At 33.1% G+C, this 17,592-nt stretch overlaps 1 protein-coding gene across 2 annotated transcripts; it reads right to left on the bottom strand.

Annotated features, from left to right (window-relative positions):
- Positions 1–10,570: 10,570 nt before the first annotated feature.
- LOC142624764 (vacuole membrane protein KMS1) lies at positions 10,571–17,166 on the bottom strand. 2 transcript variants are annotated; one of them, XM_075798511.1, is made up of 9 exons: positions 16,999–17,123; positions 16,597–16,718; positions 15,441–15,652; positions 14,609–14,687; positions 14,001–14,300; positions 12,642–12,808; positions 11,665–11,781; positions 11,183–11,362; positions 10,571–11,093 (listed from the first exon to the last, which is right to left on the bottom strand). In XM_075798511.1, the coding sequence occupies exons 2-9, from the start codon at positions 16,673–16,675 to the stop codon at positions 10,920–10,922; spliced, it is 1,308 nt and encodes a 435-aa protein (XP_075654626.1). In that variant the 5' UTR covers positions 16,676–16,718; positions 16,999–17,123; the 3' UTR covers positions 10,571–10,919. The 2 variants fall into 2 exon arrangements, with proteins under 2 accessions (XP_075654626.1, XP_075654625.1); XM_075798510.1 differs by having other exon boundaries at positions 16,597–17,166.
- Positions 17,167–17,592: the final 426 nt, after the last annotated feature.

The following is a 17,592-nucleotide window of genomic DNA, read 5'->3' as shown; positions in this document are numbered from 1 at the left end:
TAAACTATAAACTGAAACATTAAGATCGGAACAGATGATTTTTAATCACATAAAAATATGATTATCTGTAATTGTATTTCATGCATTTGTATTGGGTCATAATCTAACTTATTATAGTTTCTAAAAAAAAGGTTTATTATAAAATACCTTTGTGCTTATGTATTTTGTCGGGCAGTTTGTTCCCCTGGGATGTGAATCCAGTGATTGCTGCCATATTAAAAAAAAGAGAGACAAGAATTGAAAATGATTTTATGCAATGGTGATGGTTCTGTCACCATCCTCAATCCTTGCAAGTGGCTATATTATATTTTTGGTCATGGTGCTTTTGCGATACAGATGGAAGTATCATATCTGGGTTTTTTTTTGTTTTTGGCTAAGACAATATGACCAACTGTATATCATGATGATCCTACTTTATAAAATCTACATGATGATCTTACTTGTATATCATAGAGTAGATATTAAAAATTGACATTTTTGGATAATGATGTTATTAACAAACTTTTGGTTCTTCCTCAATTTCCGAATACTTTTTTTGTTAGTTAAGTAAATTGCATATTTGCTAGCAACTGTGGACCCAAAAATAAAAATATCCAACTTCACTCATGAAATCCTCCTCAATTGGTATAGTTAAAGTTCAAAAAGAAACCTCTTTAGGTGCAGATGGAACATTATAGACTACTTGTGTGTTTAAGGGGAAGGAGAGAGGAGTAGAATGAAGGAAATGTGAATAGTTTAATTCACTTTTTTTTTAATGTTTTTTTTTAAAGGGAGGGAGAAAAGGGATTGATGGGATTTGGATGGCATTAAGATAAGTTTTTTTTTTTTGATAATTTGATAGTTACAAGAGTGGAGAATTTGAATCATAAATATCTCACTTGAAAACACCAAAGGTGTCAACTAATTGAGCTATAGTCTTGGCTCCCTAAGATAAGTTTTTATTCCCTCAAATTAGGGCAATTTGGAGGAGAAAGATCAACTTCTATTAAAAAATAAATAAATAAAAAGTGTCAATTTTACAATAATGATGTCAATTTATATATATTTTTTTAAAAACTTGAACAAAAGAGGGGTATAATTTTCAAAATATATAGTGTCTTACAATTTCCTCTCATTGTCAAAAATTCATATCCCATTTTGTTGCTTGACTTATAATGGGACATAGTAGGGTTGTTGAAAAAACAAGTCGAGCTGTAAGAACTATCCAATTAGATTTAACTTGAGTCAAGTTTGATCGAACAATTTTAAATCTTAATCAGTTAACAACGATTTATTAATATTTTAACCAAATTATCTTAATCTCAATCAATCGACCTGAAGTTTACTTGATTCAACTATTTCTATTGATGCATAGGTGTCAAGGTGGCATTCATTACGTGGATTGCACCCCTTCCTCCTCTTGTTCACTCACAACTTTTCTTATCACTTCTTTACCTCTTCTCTTTTCTCTTCAACTCTTCTGAATCCTCACCTCTCTCTCTCTCTCTCTCTCTCACACACACACACACACACACACACACACACACACACACACACACACACACACATCATCATCCTCTCTCAAATTTCAGAAGTGCAACCATGCATGCTCCAACAACTCATAGAGAACAGATTGTGACTTTCATTATCTCCACTTCAAAAAGATTTTCATGTTTTATAGGAATCTCAATTATTATTGGATTCCTGTTAACTTAAATTTTTTGATATAATTATTTTATGGGTTTTTGTTCAAGGAAAATCTAGTTCCAACTTTATTGGTTGCTTTTGCTATTTTGTCTAATCAATTCCAAAGAAATTCTTGGTTCATGGATAAAATGGGTTTTTGGGTTTGAAAATTTGAGGGAGAAAGTTTTTGAGGGATTTGAAAAGGTTCAAAATGGTCCATTTAGTTTGTTGCTTGCCAGTCACCACATTTTGTGTGGCCATTATTGCTCGTTTTTGTTTGTGGGGGGGGGGGACAATGAGAGAACAAAGAAATAATTGATGAATAAAGTCTTAAAAGGCATAACTTGACATTGTCCTTAAACAACAGTTCCCCCACACAAGTGCTGCTATAAGGTTACTATAAATTTGTTTCCAGAATACAACTAAGGCAAGAATTCTACTAATAAACTTGAAAAATTCTTGCCAATTTATGAAAAAAGTGGCGTGACTAATAAAAACTAAATATGAAATCATTATTTATAGATGAGGGGTTATAACTTTTCAAAATGTACCATAGATGGGTAGCTATGGTTCATTTAAGTATAAGGAACCGATATAAAGTTGTTGGAGACAAGAAAATCACACAAAATTCTATATGGAAACTATTTTTCTTTATCCAATACAAAGCTGCCAATTGAAACTTTCTCATAGAAATAAAAGTAATTTACTCTCAAAGTAAATTCTCTATATTTTCTTTACTTTCCCAAATAAATTTACTCTCATATATTACCATCTACATTGTATATACCTATATGTATAGCAATTTTGACGAAAATTGGCCACTGTTCGTCTAACAAATTGCCACCCATTGAATTTGACCAATGTGATCTCTAATCTAGAAAACAACTGGCGGTCGAAAATTTGATGCATATCAGTCAACATAGAATATTAAACTTTGAACCCGATTATGTTTGAGTTGTGTGAAGAATTAACTCAATTCGAGCGTGACCGATCCACGAGAACCGCTAGGACATACAATGGGTGGACACCCAACACCCACTATTTTTCTAAAAGTATTGTACTTGTATGTGTGTGTATATCAAAATAAAGATGTCTCAAAATTTGAGAAATAGACATTTAAGGTCTATTTGGTACATGTATTTAAATAACAGGTGTCAATATTTTTAGAAATACGTGTGAGTGAAAAAGCTTAAAAAAATACGTGTAATGTTGTTTAAAATCTAAAAATATGTGCTTAAACTTATGTACAAAACGAGCTCTTATTTTTCTAGTCAGCTACGTAATGAAAGTTACAAACAATTAAAGGGTCAGTACTTTCGGAATAAAGCAACCTGTGATTCTTTGTGAATCTCGTTAAATTAGTGGATCTTTTTGTTGCATTTTTTAAAGGGGGAATATCTGATTGTTATGCTCAAGAAAAACTTATAATTTGAACCAAGAAACTTGAAACTCCAATCTCTTTGAAGAGGGATGGATGGATGGAGTCAATCGACCAACTAAATGATTTACATTAAACAAATACATTTTATACTATTCGTTTGGAATATAACCCTTTGGCTTCACATTCGGAGAAAGATTTCAAGCAGGGCTTCAAGCTGGTCGAAGGGATAATTGTATAACTGTAGAATTGTCTTTTTGATAGCTGGCTAGCACTTATAAGGAGATAGATTTATGACAAGAATCAAGATTTAAATATAGAAAAGGGTTAGATGGAGAATCGAGAAAGTCTGAGTTTTGATTGGATTGTTTGAGCGAATACCATTGTCGAAGGCACACTCAATCAACTAATGGGGTTAGGGGTATATTTCAATATTTCATATACCAAACAAACAATGCATTTCCTTCTTTCAAAATGAAAAAGAAATAGGAAAAACAAGTGCTAATAGGAGATTAAATTTTATAAAGGCCATGTACTTTTATAATGTTCAGTCATGATCGAAATCTCATGAGTAACTTCTGTGAAACTATGCCACATTCCTATTGGATCTAACATAGTCTTTTCTATGATTTTATGATACTGATATCTAATAGCAAGGAACGTTTAACAACTCTTGGTCAAGTAGCACCCTGATTTCTCCATCGTTTTTAAGAGTTGGTCAAGTAGCACCCTAATTCCTCTCTGTTAAAGAAATATGCATTAATACATTATTTGAAAAATATCATGTTTTTCTTGTGATGACTAAAAGAGACACAAAAAATTTACACTATAAAAAAAAATGAAATTATTTGGTAAAATATAGAAATTTATCTATAATGGATAAAATGTTGATGTGACACATTTACGCAAAATGATGATGTAGCAGCTCTATCATGCTAAATTGGTAAATTGGTCAAGGCCAAAAGAGCTTAGCGCAACCGAGCTTACTTTGATAAGAAAACGACAAAAATGTCTACTAATACCTTATATGGAAATGTATTCAAAACTCAACTGATTGCCGAAATTTATGAAATTCATCATCATTATCACATCATATTAATTATAACGGAAAATAGAGGTGTTATGTTTTGATTTTTGAAATGGAGCAATCTATTTTCCCCAAACAAGCATGAAAATAATGTGATTAATGAGGGGGAGGCATCAACAATCTTGACTTTGAGCTCCATGGTGAGAATTCTCTTACGCATCTTTGTTGACGTATTGAGAGTCCCCCATTGGCTAGCTCCCGATAAGCCTTAGGTCAAACATATGATCAATTACACCATCAATCTATTTCTTTAATTTGAAGTTACTAGCACTCCTTTTCAAAATTTTAAAAGAATATATATATAATTTTAAAAGAATATATATATATATATACATAAACTTCAAACTAAGATCTCTGCGAAAGGGGAAAATTTTTGGAGAGAGAATCTAGAGAGAAAAATAGAAAGAGTCACAAATGAAAGTCACAATTGGTTTGGCGGTGAGCCCAAAAATTGAGACCCAAAACACAGTCTGGCTTTGGACCTTAAAAACTTGATAATCAGAGTCGGCAAGGACAGACAAACTGTACCAATGGGTAAAAACAAAAGGTGTGTAGGTGTAGGGCCCAAATTTATTGTTTTAACTTTTAACTTTTAACCGTGTACAAAAAGCAGACAACAAAACAAAAACAAAATTTTTTTTTTTTTTTAAACTCATAAACAAGATCACAGCCAGAAATCTTGGGGGAATGTGGGTCCCACCCATAATATTAGTCAGTTGTTTGTTGTCAGCCTTTACAAAATTCCACAAAGTCCTTTTTATATTATTTACATTAACGAAAACACCAACATGTGTGTTTATGTGCAACGTGTTGTTCACACACCACAGTTCCTTCCCTCTTTCTCAGTTCTCACATAGAAATAATAAATTCCCCCATTATTATATATTATTCATTATCTGTATCCAATTCAATGTTAGCGCCGCCCCACCATTTTAGGGGTGGACCCTACTGCTTCTGGGACACTACTTTCTTAGATTTTGCTTGTTGTGTGTGGGGTCCACAACCACGTTCGTTTTTAGAAGTGAGTTTACTTGCCCGTGACAGTTCTGTCAGTTTAGCACAACTTGACTGACCGACCATGTTTGCCATAATGGCATGGGCCCCGGCCTGACTGGGTCCACTCCGTACTGGGAAGCTCTTAACTTTTCAACTTTTTTTATTTTTATTTTTTTTATATTTTATTTTTCGTTTTGTAGGATTCCAGTTTTTGATGTCCACGTTCTATTACGACTGATAATGTATTTTTGACATGACACACAAAGAAGCCGACGCTTCTCAGGACTATTGGTTTCATATTAGCAGACGGGTAAAGGCAACGGTTTCACATGGCAGACGGAATTACGACATCTGATGAGCATCTCCATGAAGCTGACAGGAGGTCTTGGACAAGGCCAGTGACCGACGGAATAAAGAAGCCGACAGGTCTAGCATGACCTAGCTTGACCGTTAAGAATATCTGTATAAGGAAATGTCTTACACCCACAGTTAACCCTATTCAAGAAAACCTTTATAAGGAAAAGATACTGCAAGATACGTGTATTAATAAGGATATTCCCTACAAGGAAAGACCTTCTTTACCATGAAACGAATGTCAGCTCTATACTACTATAAAAGCTCCAAAACCCTCACAAACTAAGGTACGCATAATTTACCCCAGTTCTAGCACTCTAGAGTTGTAAAAGTTCTCTAACTTAACATTCGGAGGGTATTTGACCAGTACCACACTGGTACTCTCTGCGAGATCTTCTTCTTCTTTGTTTCGCAAGTTTTACCTAGAGCATGTGAGGACTATGCGACTTACTAACGTTTTTTTGGCGTCATCAACGACAATGATACTTTTTCATGGAATCGATTTTTAATATATTAATCATTTATTTTAAGAAATATTTTATGAAAAATGTAAAAAATTGTAAAACCAATTAGTTACTTTTTGTTTATAAAAAAATTTCTAAAATAATTTACTAATGTAAGTCTTAAGAGCATATATTAGTAAAATCATTTTTGATATAAGTGAAATTCGAGTTCTAAATATCTTATTCTCGTCGAAATTTGAAGTTCAAATCTTTTTTTTTTTTCTTTTATAAGCAAACTTCAAATATTTTATTCTAAAACAAAAGACAGAGGACAAACAACTTTACAGATTGACACTTTGAGCTAATTGGAATCCAAAGCATTGTTTAGGAATAGTTGTTCTTTGAATGAAAATTAAATAAACTTGTACCAAGCATCGTCTCCTAAATTGAATTGAAGACCATTGTAACATATAATGGAAAAGAATACTAATGAAGCCAAAAAAATCCTCAATTGAACTCCTCATCAATATAGATGGACGGAAGCATTGACTTCGTCTAGAGACGAACCTTTTGGTGTTGTTCTTCTCTGGCTTTATAGCTTTTAGTGCAAAAAAGCATCAACTAAATTTCTTGTCAATATAGACAGACGAAGGTGTTGGATTTGTCCAAAGACGAACCTGCAATGAGATATGAAATAGAGAAATATGGATACACCAATGTGGTGTTTGTCAAACACCTTCCGATGATTAAGTTAGAATATTGCAAAAAAAATCAACTTGGGAATAGTTTTTAGGATGAGAATTGTGTACCTTCTTGCCTTTAGTTTGTGTGGGTTTTTATAGCCCTTGTCTTCATTGTTTGAATGAAAATCTGCATTCATGAGATATAGAGCCGTTGGTATTAATAGCTGGCTTTTATTGTCTGTCAACAGCTATTCGTCTGTTGATGCTCATACATTACTCTTTCCCTGCCTTGGGCATTGGATGTCTTTTATGGCTACGTTCGTTATTGATGTCCGTACATTATATATTGCATTAAATAGTATTTAATTCGTCTGTCGAGAGATGGACAATCTTAGTAAATTAACACTCATCAGTAATGAATGCGGAGGCGTTATAGACTTTAATTGTCTTTTGCCCATTAGTTTGTCGGGTATGTTTTTGCTTGTTTGATGCGTTAACTGTTACTCATGTCATTTATGGAAAACTCATTTAATGTATGTTGTAGTCGTTTATCACATGGACGATACTAAAATTTTCCTCTTTTGTTATATGATGGACGAGGGAGATTTTTCTTCTCTTCAACTACTATGACTCTAAACTTCAATTGATTTTTAATAGTGTTTAATTAATGTATGCTCTTAGGATATATATTAATCATTTTTACATTTTTTTTATTATAAAAAGTTACCTAAAATTGTTTACTAATATATGTCTAAGAGCTGATATTAGTAAAACCTTTTTTGATATAGGTGAAATTCAAATTCAAATTCTCTTATTCTAGAGCAAAAGATGGAGGACAAAATAACTTTACCATTGACACTCTGGGCTAATTGGAAATCAAAGCTCTTACAGGGGACACGGTCAAACTTCAAAGTCCAAACACAAAATCAGGTCCTTCATTTACGCGATGATGGACGGTGATGTGATTGGTTATATATACTTGTCTTTTCAGATTTTCTTTCTCTCCAAAGGGTGACCCTAGTAATCAATAACATTGCCACATTGGAATGTCACAGGAGGGGAAAAAGCCCAAGATTACAAATTTCTCACGTTAATATTGCCTCGCTTTCGCCAAATCACATTAATCTTAACCCTTTTTGTTCTTGCTTTATAAAAATAATCTTTACAAGTTAAATGTATCTCGTGGGCTTGGATACGTGCATTCTCCCCTTTATAGCATATGAGCATCATTTTGCGTCACAATGTGGTATTGTAGGTTGTGAAAGGGATGTTGCATACATTGGATATATAGAATGATAAAACAGCTTGTCTTATATGAAGGTTGTGTTCGGCCACTCTTGGTCTTGGTTCCAGACTACAAACTAAAAACTTGAATGTGAAGGAAATGAAACTAAATTCTATTCTAGAGAAGAATCAATGGGGTTTGTCAAGGAGCTTCAATGAGCTAATTAATGAAGATGTTGTCATATAAGAGAAAAGAAAATAGCATAATTTTAGAAGTACTTTTATACATACCTCTTTTCTTTTGTTGGGGGTAAAACTAAATATACTTGATAACACATCATCCTCTCTAAGTTAGAGCATTTGTATCAGTTCATGCAAAAATTTGTCTATTTTAGTATAAGAACTTACTTTTTTTTATTTTAGGTATTTGCTTTTCAAAACACCTTATATCAGATTATCTATTTTATAATATATTTTATTAAATTAATATATCAATTTTCTTAATTATTTAAATTTTTTTTTCATACACAACAATCTTGATTCATTCCTTTATTTCAACCTCGGGATAAGTAAAGAAAAAAATAAATTAAATGCAAAATGAATAGTACCAATATAAATTTACACGATTACAATAGCAACTATATATTTTTACACAATTTTGGACTTAGTTGACTGAAATATGTTCATTTTTTTCTATTATACAAGCACTAATGTGAGTTCTCTTAATTGCAGTAACACGGGGATCAGTTGTTGTCCTCAACTATGAAAAGAATCATTTACAAAAAAAAATCCATTTCAAGGTTAAGATTTTTTTTTTAGATCTAACCATGTACAAAAAATTTTAGGACGAGTAGCCGGACTAAGATATGCAGCCAAGCCAAGAATATGCCGATAGAGATTGGTAATGTCTTCCATTCCGGATGGTCAGATATTGGGCCTTGGGCCATCTTGCTAATCTAATGGGCCTGCCCAACGAATCCCTCCAAATTGCAAAAGTAATTCTTGAACAGCTAAAATGGAAAAATGAGAAACCATTGTAAGCGAAACTTTGGGCATATTCCCGAAATTTTTTACATTTTTCTTGAAACTCTGCTGAAATATTTAGGCAAAACAAATGTCTTTAAGGGGTGGTTGGTATATGTACTTAAAGAACATGTGTGAAAATACGTGTGGATGAAAAAATGTGTAAAAATACGTGTAATGTTATTTAAAAACATGTTTTTTTTTTTTTTTAAAATGATGTACCAAACAGGGTCTAAATGATTCTGAAACTGTACGTGGTTGGCTTGTACAACCTTTGTAAAGGGTTGCAATGTGGGCAGCTATGACAATCAAGAACTCTAGGCGTTATTTTCTGTCTAGGACACAAAACCTTGGATCCACCACTAGGTGTATTAGTGCTTCCTGACTACTGCAACCAGTGAACACCCTCAATATTATTTACATGACTAGTGGACATCCATCAACTTATATGAGATATGACTCATTTTTTTTAGATTTCTAATAGATTATTAAAAGTTTAGTTTATTTTAAAACCACCTTCTCATAGTATTTGGTACTAGGTATTTTGTTTAATCAGTTGCCACCTCTCTCTGTCTGTTGAGATTAGAGTCAACATTTCTTGAGAGGGCATTTAAAAAAAATAAAAATGAAAGTCATTAGGGGCTTTGATTGTCTGAAGTGACTCAACCAATACATAACAAAAAGGGTTATATTCAAATGATATATATAAGATTCAGACCTTGTGGTTTTATTTCTTTAATATAAATTTATGACAAGGGTATATTACCTCTATGTTATATTTAAATGAATTTTTTTTAAAAATATAATAAAAGAAAGGTTGTTAATTCTTAAGGCCAAAGCCTACCAGAAACTTGATTTTCCACATAGGAAATTAGGAATAAGCTGCCCCAGTAGAAGCTTATCTTTTGCATACACAGAATATTTAATAAGCAAGGCTAAGATCAGTATCAAACACAGATCTTAGGTCTTAGCCAGTTTGACACAAACTTCCAAGCACCATGCTGACTGGACTGTTTCTCATTTTATAATAGTTTACTGGTGGAACTTTTTATATAATCATATTCATCATAAATAAGTAATTCATACCATTATGTGGTTGATGATTATGTTAATCTAATCATAATTGTGATTGTCAATCTAAAAAGAATATTAAGATATAAACTCATTTCAAGATGCCCATCATGCATCCACTATCAACCTGATTAGTGGAGAATCCTTGACTAAACATGATGTCTAGGATCGCTATAAACAACTTTTATTATCAAGGTAACATGATACTCTGGCACACTTAAAATGTCCTTTCTAACACAAAGATGGAAAATAAAACTGTTATCTTATTAAGAAAGAGGGTTTTAAAGAATATCAACGCATTCATGGCTGCATTTTGATTACTTACATTAGCATTTTCCTACTCTTACCATGTCAATAATATACCATTATAAGGGACAAGCTGGTTTCTCATGAAGCAGCTGTATGTACCATGTAATAGTTTTCTCATGGCATGTATTCCTCTGAGGGTAGGCTTCATGCTATCACTCCACATGATAATTTGATAGCATAAGATAATTTTCCATAAGAGATAATTGGCTACTTTGTTCCAAAGCAAAAATCATTTTGCGATCTTTCAATGACATTTTCTAGGGTGTTAGTGGTTCCAGGGGAATCAGATATAACATACATGATGATCACAGCACCAGAGAGAGAGAGAAAGAGATCATATACTTGACTTTTTTTTTGGATTATTATTTTTCAGATGTGTCAAAAGCTAAAAGATTAATGAGCTTATAATCTGTTATCAGTGCAAAAGAATAGCAAGATTCCAGTTTCCAACTTAAACAATAGTTAACAATGGGTTAAAAACACCACCCAAAATAATGCTTTCCTCAGCACTAGAGGGTTAATAAACCCGCAATTTCTCCTGTATTCCATTGTGTTAATAATTCTATACAACCTTCTAACAGGGACTACTAATGCAGAGAGTTTTGGGTGACATCAATGGTAGCTTTTGCTGAAAATTCCATCACTTGTAAGAGAGTACAACTGCTACTTCATTGAGCAGTACAGGCTCATTTTGAATGTGCTTTTGTAGATGACTGCTTTGCTAGCTCTTTTTCGTGTTGTTTCTTCAGATAGCTTTGAGCGGTCGAATTCACAATCTTGACGAAAAAGTTCATGAGCATGAGCCAGACAACAGTATTCCATAGTGTGGCAACAGAGAAATCCCACTTCTTCGCCTGGGACTGATTTAGAAGAAAAATAGTAATGTGATGCTCTACAGTGCAGACCATGACATAATTAAGATAAATAACTTGTTCACATAATGTAATACCTTGATATTTGAGGCTGCAGGAGCAGATGCTATTAGATACTTATCTCTCATTGCATTGAGTTTGGCAATAACGTTAGGCAAGACAGAAGCAAAACCAGGTATAAAGCTCAGTATCCATATCAACTCATTTTCTATCCAGTTAAGGAGTTGATTATTGCAAACTGCGATGATGAAAACTGTCTGCAGGGGGCAAAAAAGAAATCAAACAAAGAGCCAATAGGAATCCAAAACAAATTACGGCTTATGAGATTAACCCCTCTAGCTGGCTTTGTAGAGACTGCAAAAGTTTTGTACTTATCATTTCCCCCTGTTGCAGCCCATTCACATAAATCGATTTTTTTTCCCCCAATTTTAAATGGTAGTCTGTCTGACTATAAAATGTTATAATTGATATGAAAAACATACTTGATGAGGATAAAATAAACAAATTACAAACTAGAAGAACTAAGAATGATATCTGAAGAAAGTGAGAATTCTTGAACCTGTATGTGAGTTTTAATAATTGCCTTTCCAATCAATGTTGCAAGAAAAAATTCCCAGAACGGAATCCCAAATTGCCCACACATAATGCCTGCAAGGTCAAATAGAGGATTTGGAACCTGAAAAATACTGAAGTTAATTGACAGCTTACATGATAGAAAACAATAATTTTGCTTTCAAAGAATGAACATCACGTAAAAATTAAGAATCAGACATGAGAACCAACTAAAATAAGCAAATAGCGAATGTGATATTATAAAATAACAAGCAAATACAGTTTCCAAGGAAATTTGGAAGCAAGTCAAATTCATATACAAAATTTCAGAAATTACCAGCATGGACACATACAGTACAGATTCTGGCTTTAGAATTTCAAGAAAAGCTAATTTTGAGATATCAAGGGGTTTACATATTTAAATTCACAAGGGATCTTCACTAAGGGATCTTCATGTGTGTGTGTATTCTTTTCATGATTCTTTAAGGGATCTTCACTAAGAGAGAGAGTTAATTCAATTCCCAAGTCATTTAGAATTAGTTTTTCGAAGTCAATTAGAATTAGGGTTTAGTTTTAGTAGTTATAAGTATGCTATGCACTGGAGAAGATTACAGTTTCATTGTTTAATAAAATTTCTCTCGGAATTTTTCCTTCCAATTGTCTAGTGCTGACTCCAACCAACCCTAGTTGCCGACTCCACAAGGTTTTGTTATCTCTTACTTGGTGCAGATTCCAAACTAGCCTAGGTGCTAACTTCTAGGTTATCTATCCTTTATTTCTATGTTCTTTAATTCTATTGATGCATCGTTTTGGTTTTATCCTGCATCACTAATACAGTAAAGTGATCAAGACAAACAATCAGTAACTTTTTCTCAAGTGGAGTGTCAGAGAACATGTACACAAATACAGTGTCAAAAAGATTCAAACAAGCTTATTTTATTAAAGAGTAATCAAGTGATAAAATCAGAGTAGGTCCATACTAACCGAAGCAAGCACTAAAATTGTAAAGAAGTTCAAGTGTTGGGAATGTGATAAAAGCCAGTGCTTGATTTGATTTAGGCGAGTAGCAATAAATCCTTTTTCTTCAGATGAGGGGGCATCCAATTTGCTTGACTCGCTCGCTGCATCCAATTGTTTACCAGACTCGCTTGCTGTGTAAAGTGGCAGATGAGTATAGGAGCAGAATGAAATCATTAATCAGATCAATGCCAATCCTTAACAAAATAAGGGTGGAGACATGCCAAATCAGAGTAACATGAAAGCATCTACTTCAGGTGAAAGATCTATAATTGGTATTCACTAATACCCACTACTTGAAAATCAGCAATGGATCCATAAAAGGTCCAGCTGAACATTGATCATGCATATTCAAGCTCTCACCGAATTAATTTCTTTAAAATATAATAATTTCCAATTGAACTGTGTAAATATTCAGATAAAACATGTCTTTTTTTTATTGCCAAGTTACACACGCACCCAATGGTTCTAAAACTCAAGTCCTCGCCCTCCACAACCTTGCTATTACAAAAGGAAAATGTGCCATTTAAGCTAGAGCTCATAGGCTCTAGATGAAACATGTCTCACAAACTACAAAGCAGCAAACATCAGAACTTTATATAGGATGCTTCAAAGAGTTGACGATAAAATAAAATAATTACATTACAGAAACACATAATTACCTCCTTGTGCAATTGGTAGTGACAACCATATGGATTATATAATATAAAATACATATTCATAAGCTATCACCCTCCACATGGGGTATATTTCCAACTCTAACCATATGTCATCAATTAGAGTTGGCAACAAGCAAGCTTAAATTAAACTTCATAGCATGGAATAAGATCATCCATATTGTACATTACATAGACCCTAGTACACATGTTGAGTTTACCCCTACCATCAAATGCATTATACTTCCAGATGTTATGAACCAGTATAAAGCATACTTGTTGAAGTAATTCAGTTTCTTCACCCAAATTTTGGGACTAAAGGAATTGCATCCATCTTGTATAGTTGTTCATTTCTCCATAATGGGACAAATGCAAGTTGTTGACATTGTTCAATTCCTTATCATATACCTTGGGCAAATGATTTATGTCCTAAATGAAAACTTCAGTCATCTTTAAAAATTTAACATCACAAAAGAAACATTTTAAGAAAGTGTCATGGAAAACATATGTGGTGAACACTTTTTTCTCAGGTTTCAGTTCATTATCAAAATTCGAATCATTTGAGCTACAACTCACTTCCTGAAATGAGGTCCTACCCACAAAAACTAAAACTAGTCCCGGAAGTATTACTTAAATAGGAAATATAAAAGAAAAACTATAGTCCTCATACCTGCCCTTGAGATGAAGTATGGAGGAAGCTCTCCAATAGCAGTCCCAACACCCCAAAGAATAGCCTCGATCTGAACCTGAGGCAATATGCTGCTAAGTGGAACCCGCAAACCATCTAATAACTGGAACAATGGGGGCCCAAATTCAGAGCAATCCTTATCAAGCCATGATGGACCTCTTTCCAACTGAATTGTATCATACGGAGCACTTTTTAAATCCACTCGGCCACACTGCATTGCTTTTATTGTGAAAAAAGCGATGTGGGGGCCCAGATAAAGGACAAAAGTATGCAAACCAGATCCTGAAGATAAACAAGTGGAATAAAGGTTGATTTTACAATACCAGAGCTGATATAGTACACAAACTATGCTGGTTTGGCTGAACGTTCAAAATAGAGATGTTTGAATAAACAAAAGTGCTTTTTATTAGAATATGCTATCTACATGCTTCAAACAAATATAAAAGAGAAAATTATTGTTTTCCAAGCCCAAAACAGTATATAGCCATATCAAACCAAAAAAAAAAAAAAATCCATTATTTACTTGAGCACAAAAAAACTGATCTAGCCACTAAAATGAATTATCTATATGCACAAAAAATATTACTTACCAAGACCAATTGAAGATGCAACTCCAAGAGCCACCCACCATAGTCCAAACCGGAAATATCTCGAAATCTCCTCAACATGCTGCAGAAACATTGCATGAACACCATTTTATCCAAGAGTCAAAATAATAGGGGATGTCAGAAATTAAATAAAAACTCAAAATTCACAATCAAAGGCTAAAATAAAATTGGCATGGACTATCATCCTAATCATAGGAAAGTAAGAGCTTTAAGCTTATAACAGTTTGTCCACGACCTTGTGAACAACCATAGTATTAATGAAAATGGCACTAGGAAATTGATTTCCAATAAAAAGTTAAGATTATTTTTTAGAGAATGACATCGTACACATTTAATACAACTTAGTTTTCAGCTTTTTGAAAATTTGGTGTTTGATTGTACCTAGAAGAAACTAAGGTTTCAAGAGGTTGTACCTTGAAAAAGTGCGGTTTCAAACCATTGAAATAAACAAATTCATTATATGCACAGAACTCTAGGGTGTTAACAAGTCATTTGAACTAATTACACGTACAGGATGGAGTTGGGAAATCAACATTTGCATCACAACATGGAGCAGTACTGTTTTTTTTTTTGTTGAACTTTTTAATTTATTTGCTTATGTACAACTTAATAAAAGCCTCACTTTCTCTAGGTACAATTGTGATTTTTCCCAAATTCAGCAAATAAGCAAAGAGCAAATTCAAATGCACACAACTGACAGAAATATGAGTAGTAAAAATTCTTAACTACATTTACAGATATTCTGCAGTCCATACATAACGTTAACTTGCTACTGAAAATTGAAGCCACAATGAGAATTCACAAAGCAAAATACCTTCTCATGAGGGCCATCAATGGTTACAACAAGAATTCCAATAGCAATTGCCACAGTGCTTAAAAGCATTAGCCATCCTCCTTTTGCCAACAAATACGATATCGAGCTCTTAATATATTGAATAACAGCCAATACAAAGAACTTCAAAGTTTTGAAAGGTTGTGTTGTTATAGTCAAATTATCTGATTCCTGTTGATGCCTCTTGTGGAGTTCTGGAAAAAGCAGCAATTCTATCAGTTAATAAAATTTTACAGCACCCTCAAACCCCAGAAACAGGTAATCATTCTACTCATTTTTCATTTCTATTAAAGCAAAAGCATTATAAACAACGCTACTCATCTCACAGGAAAAAAAAAAATCATACTAACATTGCAAAAGCAGTTCTAGAACAAGAACAACAACCAAAAGCATTTTTCAACCGCATAATTTCAATTTTACACGCTACAAATTTGGATTAGCTAGTGCAAAGTAATTACTTGGATTTTCATAGATTTGAAACTTATGGCACCTGCTCCATGATAATTGCTAATTAGCATGAGCCCAAGATGCTACAGGGTTTCTTTTTTGTGTAGGGGGGATTTTCAATCCTACGTTCCTTATTCGACAGCAAAAGCCTTTACTCAATCGAGCAAACCGGAACCCACGAATACAAAGCAATTATACAACATGTAGATTGCCAAGATTGAAACTTTAGTTCAGAAAACAGCCTCTATGAAACAATTCCTTCTATAAAGACTTCATCAAGCAGTTCCTAACACAACCCAATTACATGCTCCACACTTGGAAAACCCATTGAGACGTGGATTAGGAAGCAATTACAGAACCCAAAAAAAAAAATCACAGAAGGGTTATAAATTCTGAAACATTTCAAGTAAGCAAACGATATTAGTACAATTTCACACTTTTTGATTCAACAATCAGCTCAAACTTCTGGGTTTGTTCAAAATTAAAATTAAAATTAAATACATACAACAAAAAAATAAAAATAAAAAAAACACACAGATCCAAAAACAAGAATCCTAGGTTTTTACGCCAAACCCACAAAAAACTAAAACGAAAAACCAATGTTTCATATTAAAGACCGAAACTTTACGAAAACCCACATATGAATAATAACAAAAAAACAAAGAAGAAAAAAAAAAAAAAAAACGCTTGCCTGAGATCGCCACGTCAGCAGGTTGAGAGGAAGAGGGAGAAGATGAAGGAGGAGGATTTGATTTTTTGCGAGACCCCATTACTAGCACATACCGGACTCGCTGGAATCACAAGCTCCAACAACTATATTTATATTTATATTTATAAGTATGAATTTTTTTATATTATTATTATTTATTAAAAAAATAAAAATTGTCGTGGGTGTGAGCTTTTTTAGGGATTGGTTGCAGAGAATGGAGGACAAGGATCAACAGGAAAACAATTTCCTGTAATTTTTTTTCTGGGATTTGGGAATTTTTTTTTTTTTTTTGGGTTTGGTTTGGTTTGAATTAGAGTTTGAGAGATCTAAAAAAAATAAATAAATAAGGAGCGAAATAAAAACAGAGAGAGAGGGAAGAGTTACTTATAGGAGATAGGAGATTGGAGGAGTTTGCGTGAAGATTCAATTCTGAAGCTTTTCTCTCTCTATCTCTCTCTCTGTGTTTGTTTGTCAATGGAGTCTCTCCACTCTCTCCTCCTTCACAAAGTATTTGGAATTGGGAGTTTATTTATTCTTAAAAAAAAGGTAAATATATCAATTAAATGCCAAATTTTTTTTAAATTTTTGATAACGGGTGGGCGTGTTTAGTTAAGAGAGTAGTAAATTTGCATTTTTAGAAAGGGTGAAAAAACGAAATCGCAGTAATACCACCAAAATTTTTTGAGTGAATATATTTATAGCTACCCTTTATTGTACCCAAAATTTTTTAAGCATTGCCAACAATTTTGTAACTACCATTTATCGCTGGCATTTTTTTCAAAAAAAAAAATTGGGTGTGTTTTCAAATAGAGTCCAAATTTAGTAAAATGAGTTGTAAAACTTATATTTTATATGATCTAATAAGAAATTACTATATCTATTTTTTATTTAAAAGTCAATACATTTTACCACATGTAATAACATCCAATAAATTTATAGTCAAGTTTTTTTTATATACAAGATAGAATTCTACTCTAA

The sequence above is a fragment of the Castanea sativa genome, chromosome 2, assembly GCF_040712315.1.
Source record: "Castanea sativa cultivar Marrone di Chiusa Pesio chromosome 2, ASM4071231v1".
Taxonomy (NCBI): domain Eukaryota; kingdom Viridiplantae; phylum Streptophyta; class Magnoliopsida; order Fagales; family Fagaceae; genus Castanea; species Castanea sativa.
This window is presented reverse-complemented; position numbering and strand designations above follow the sequence as displayed.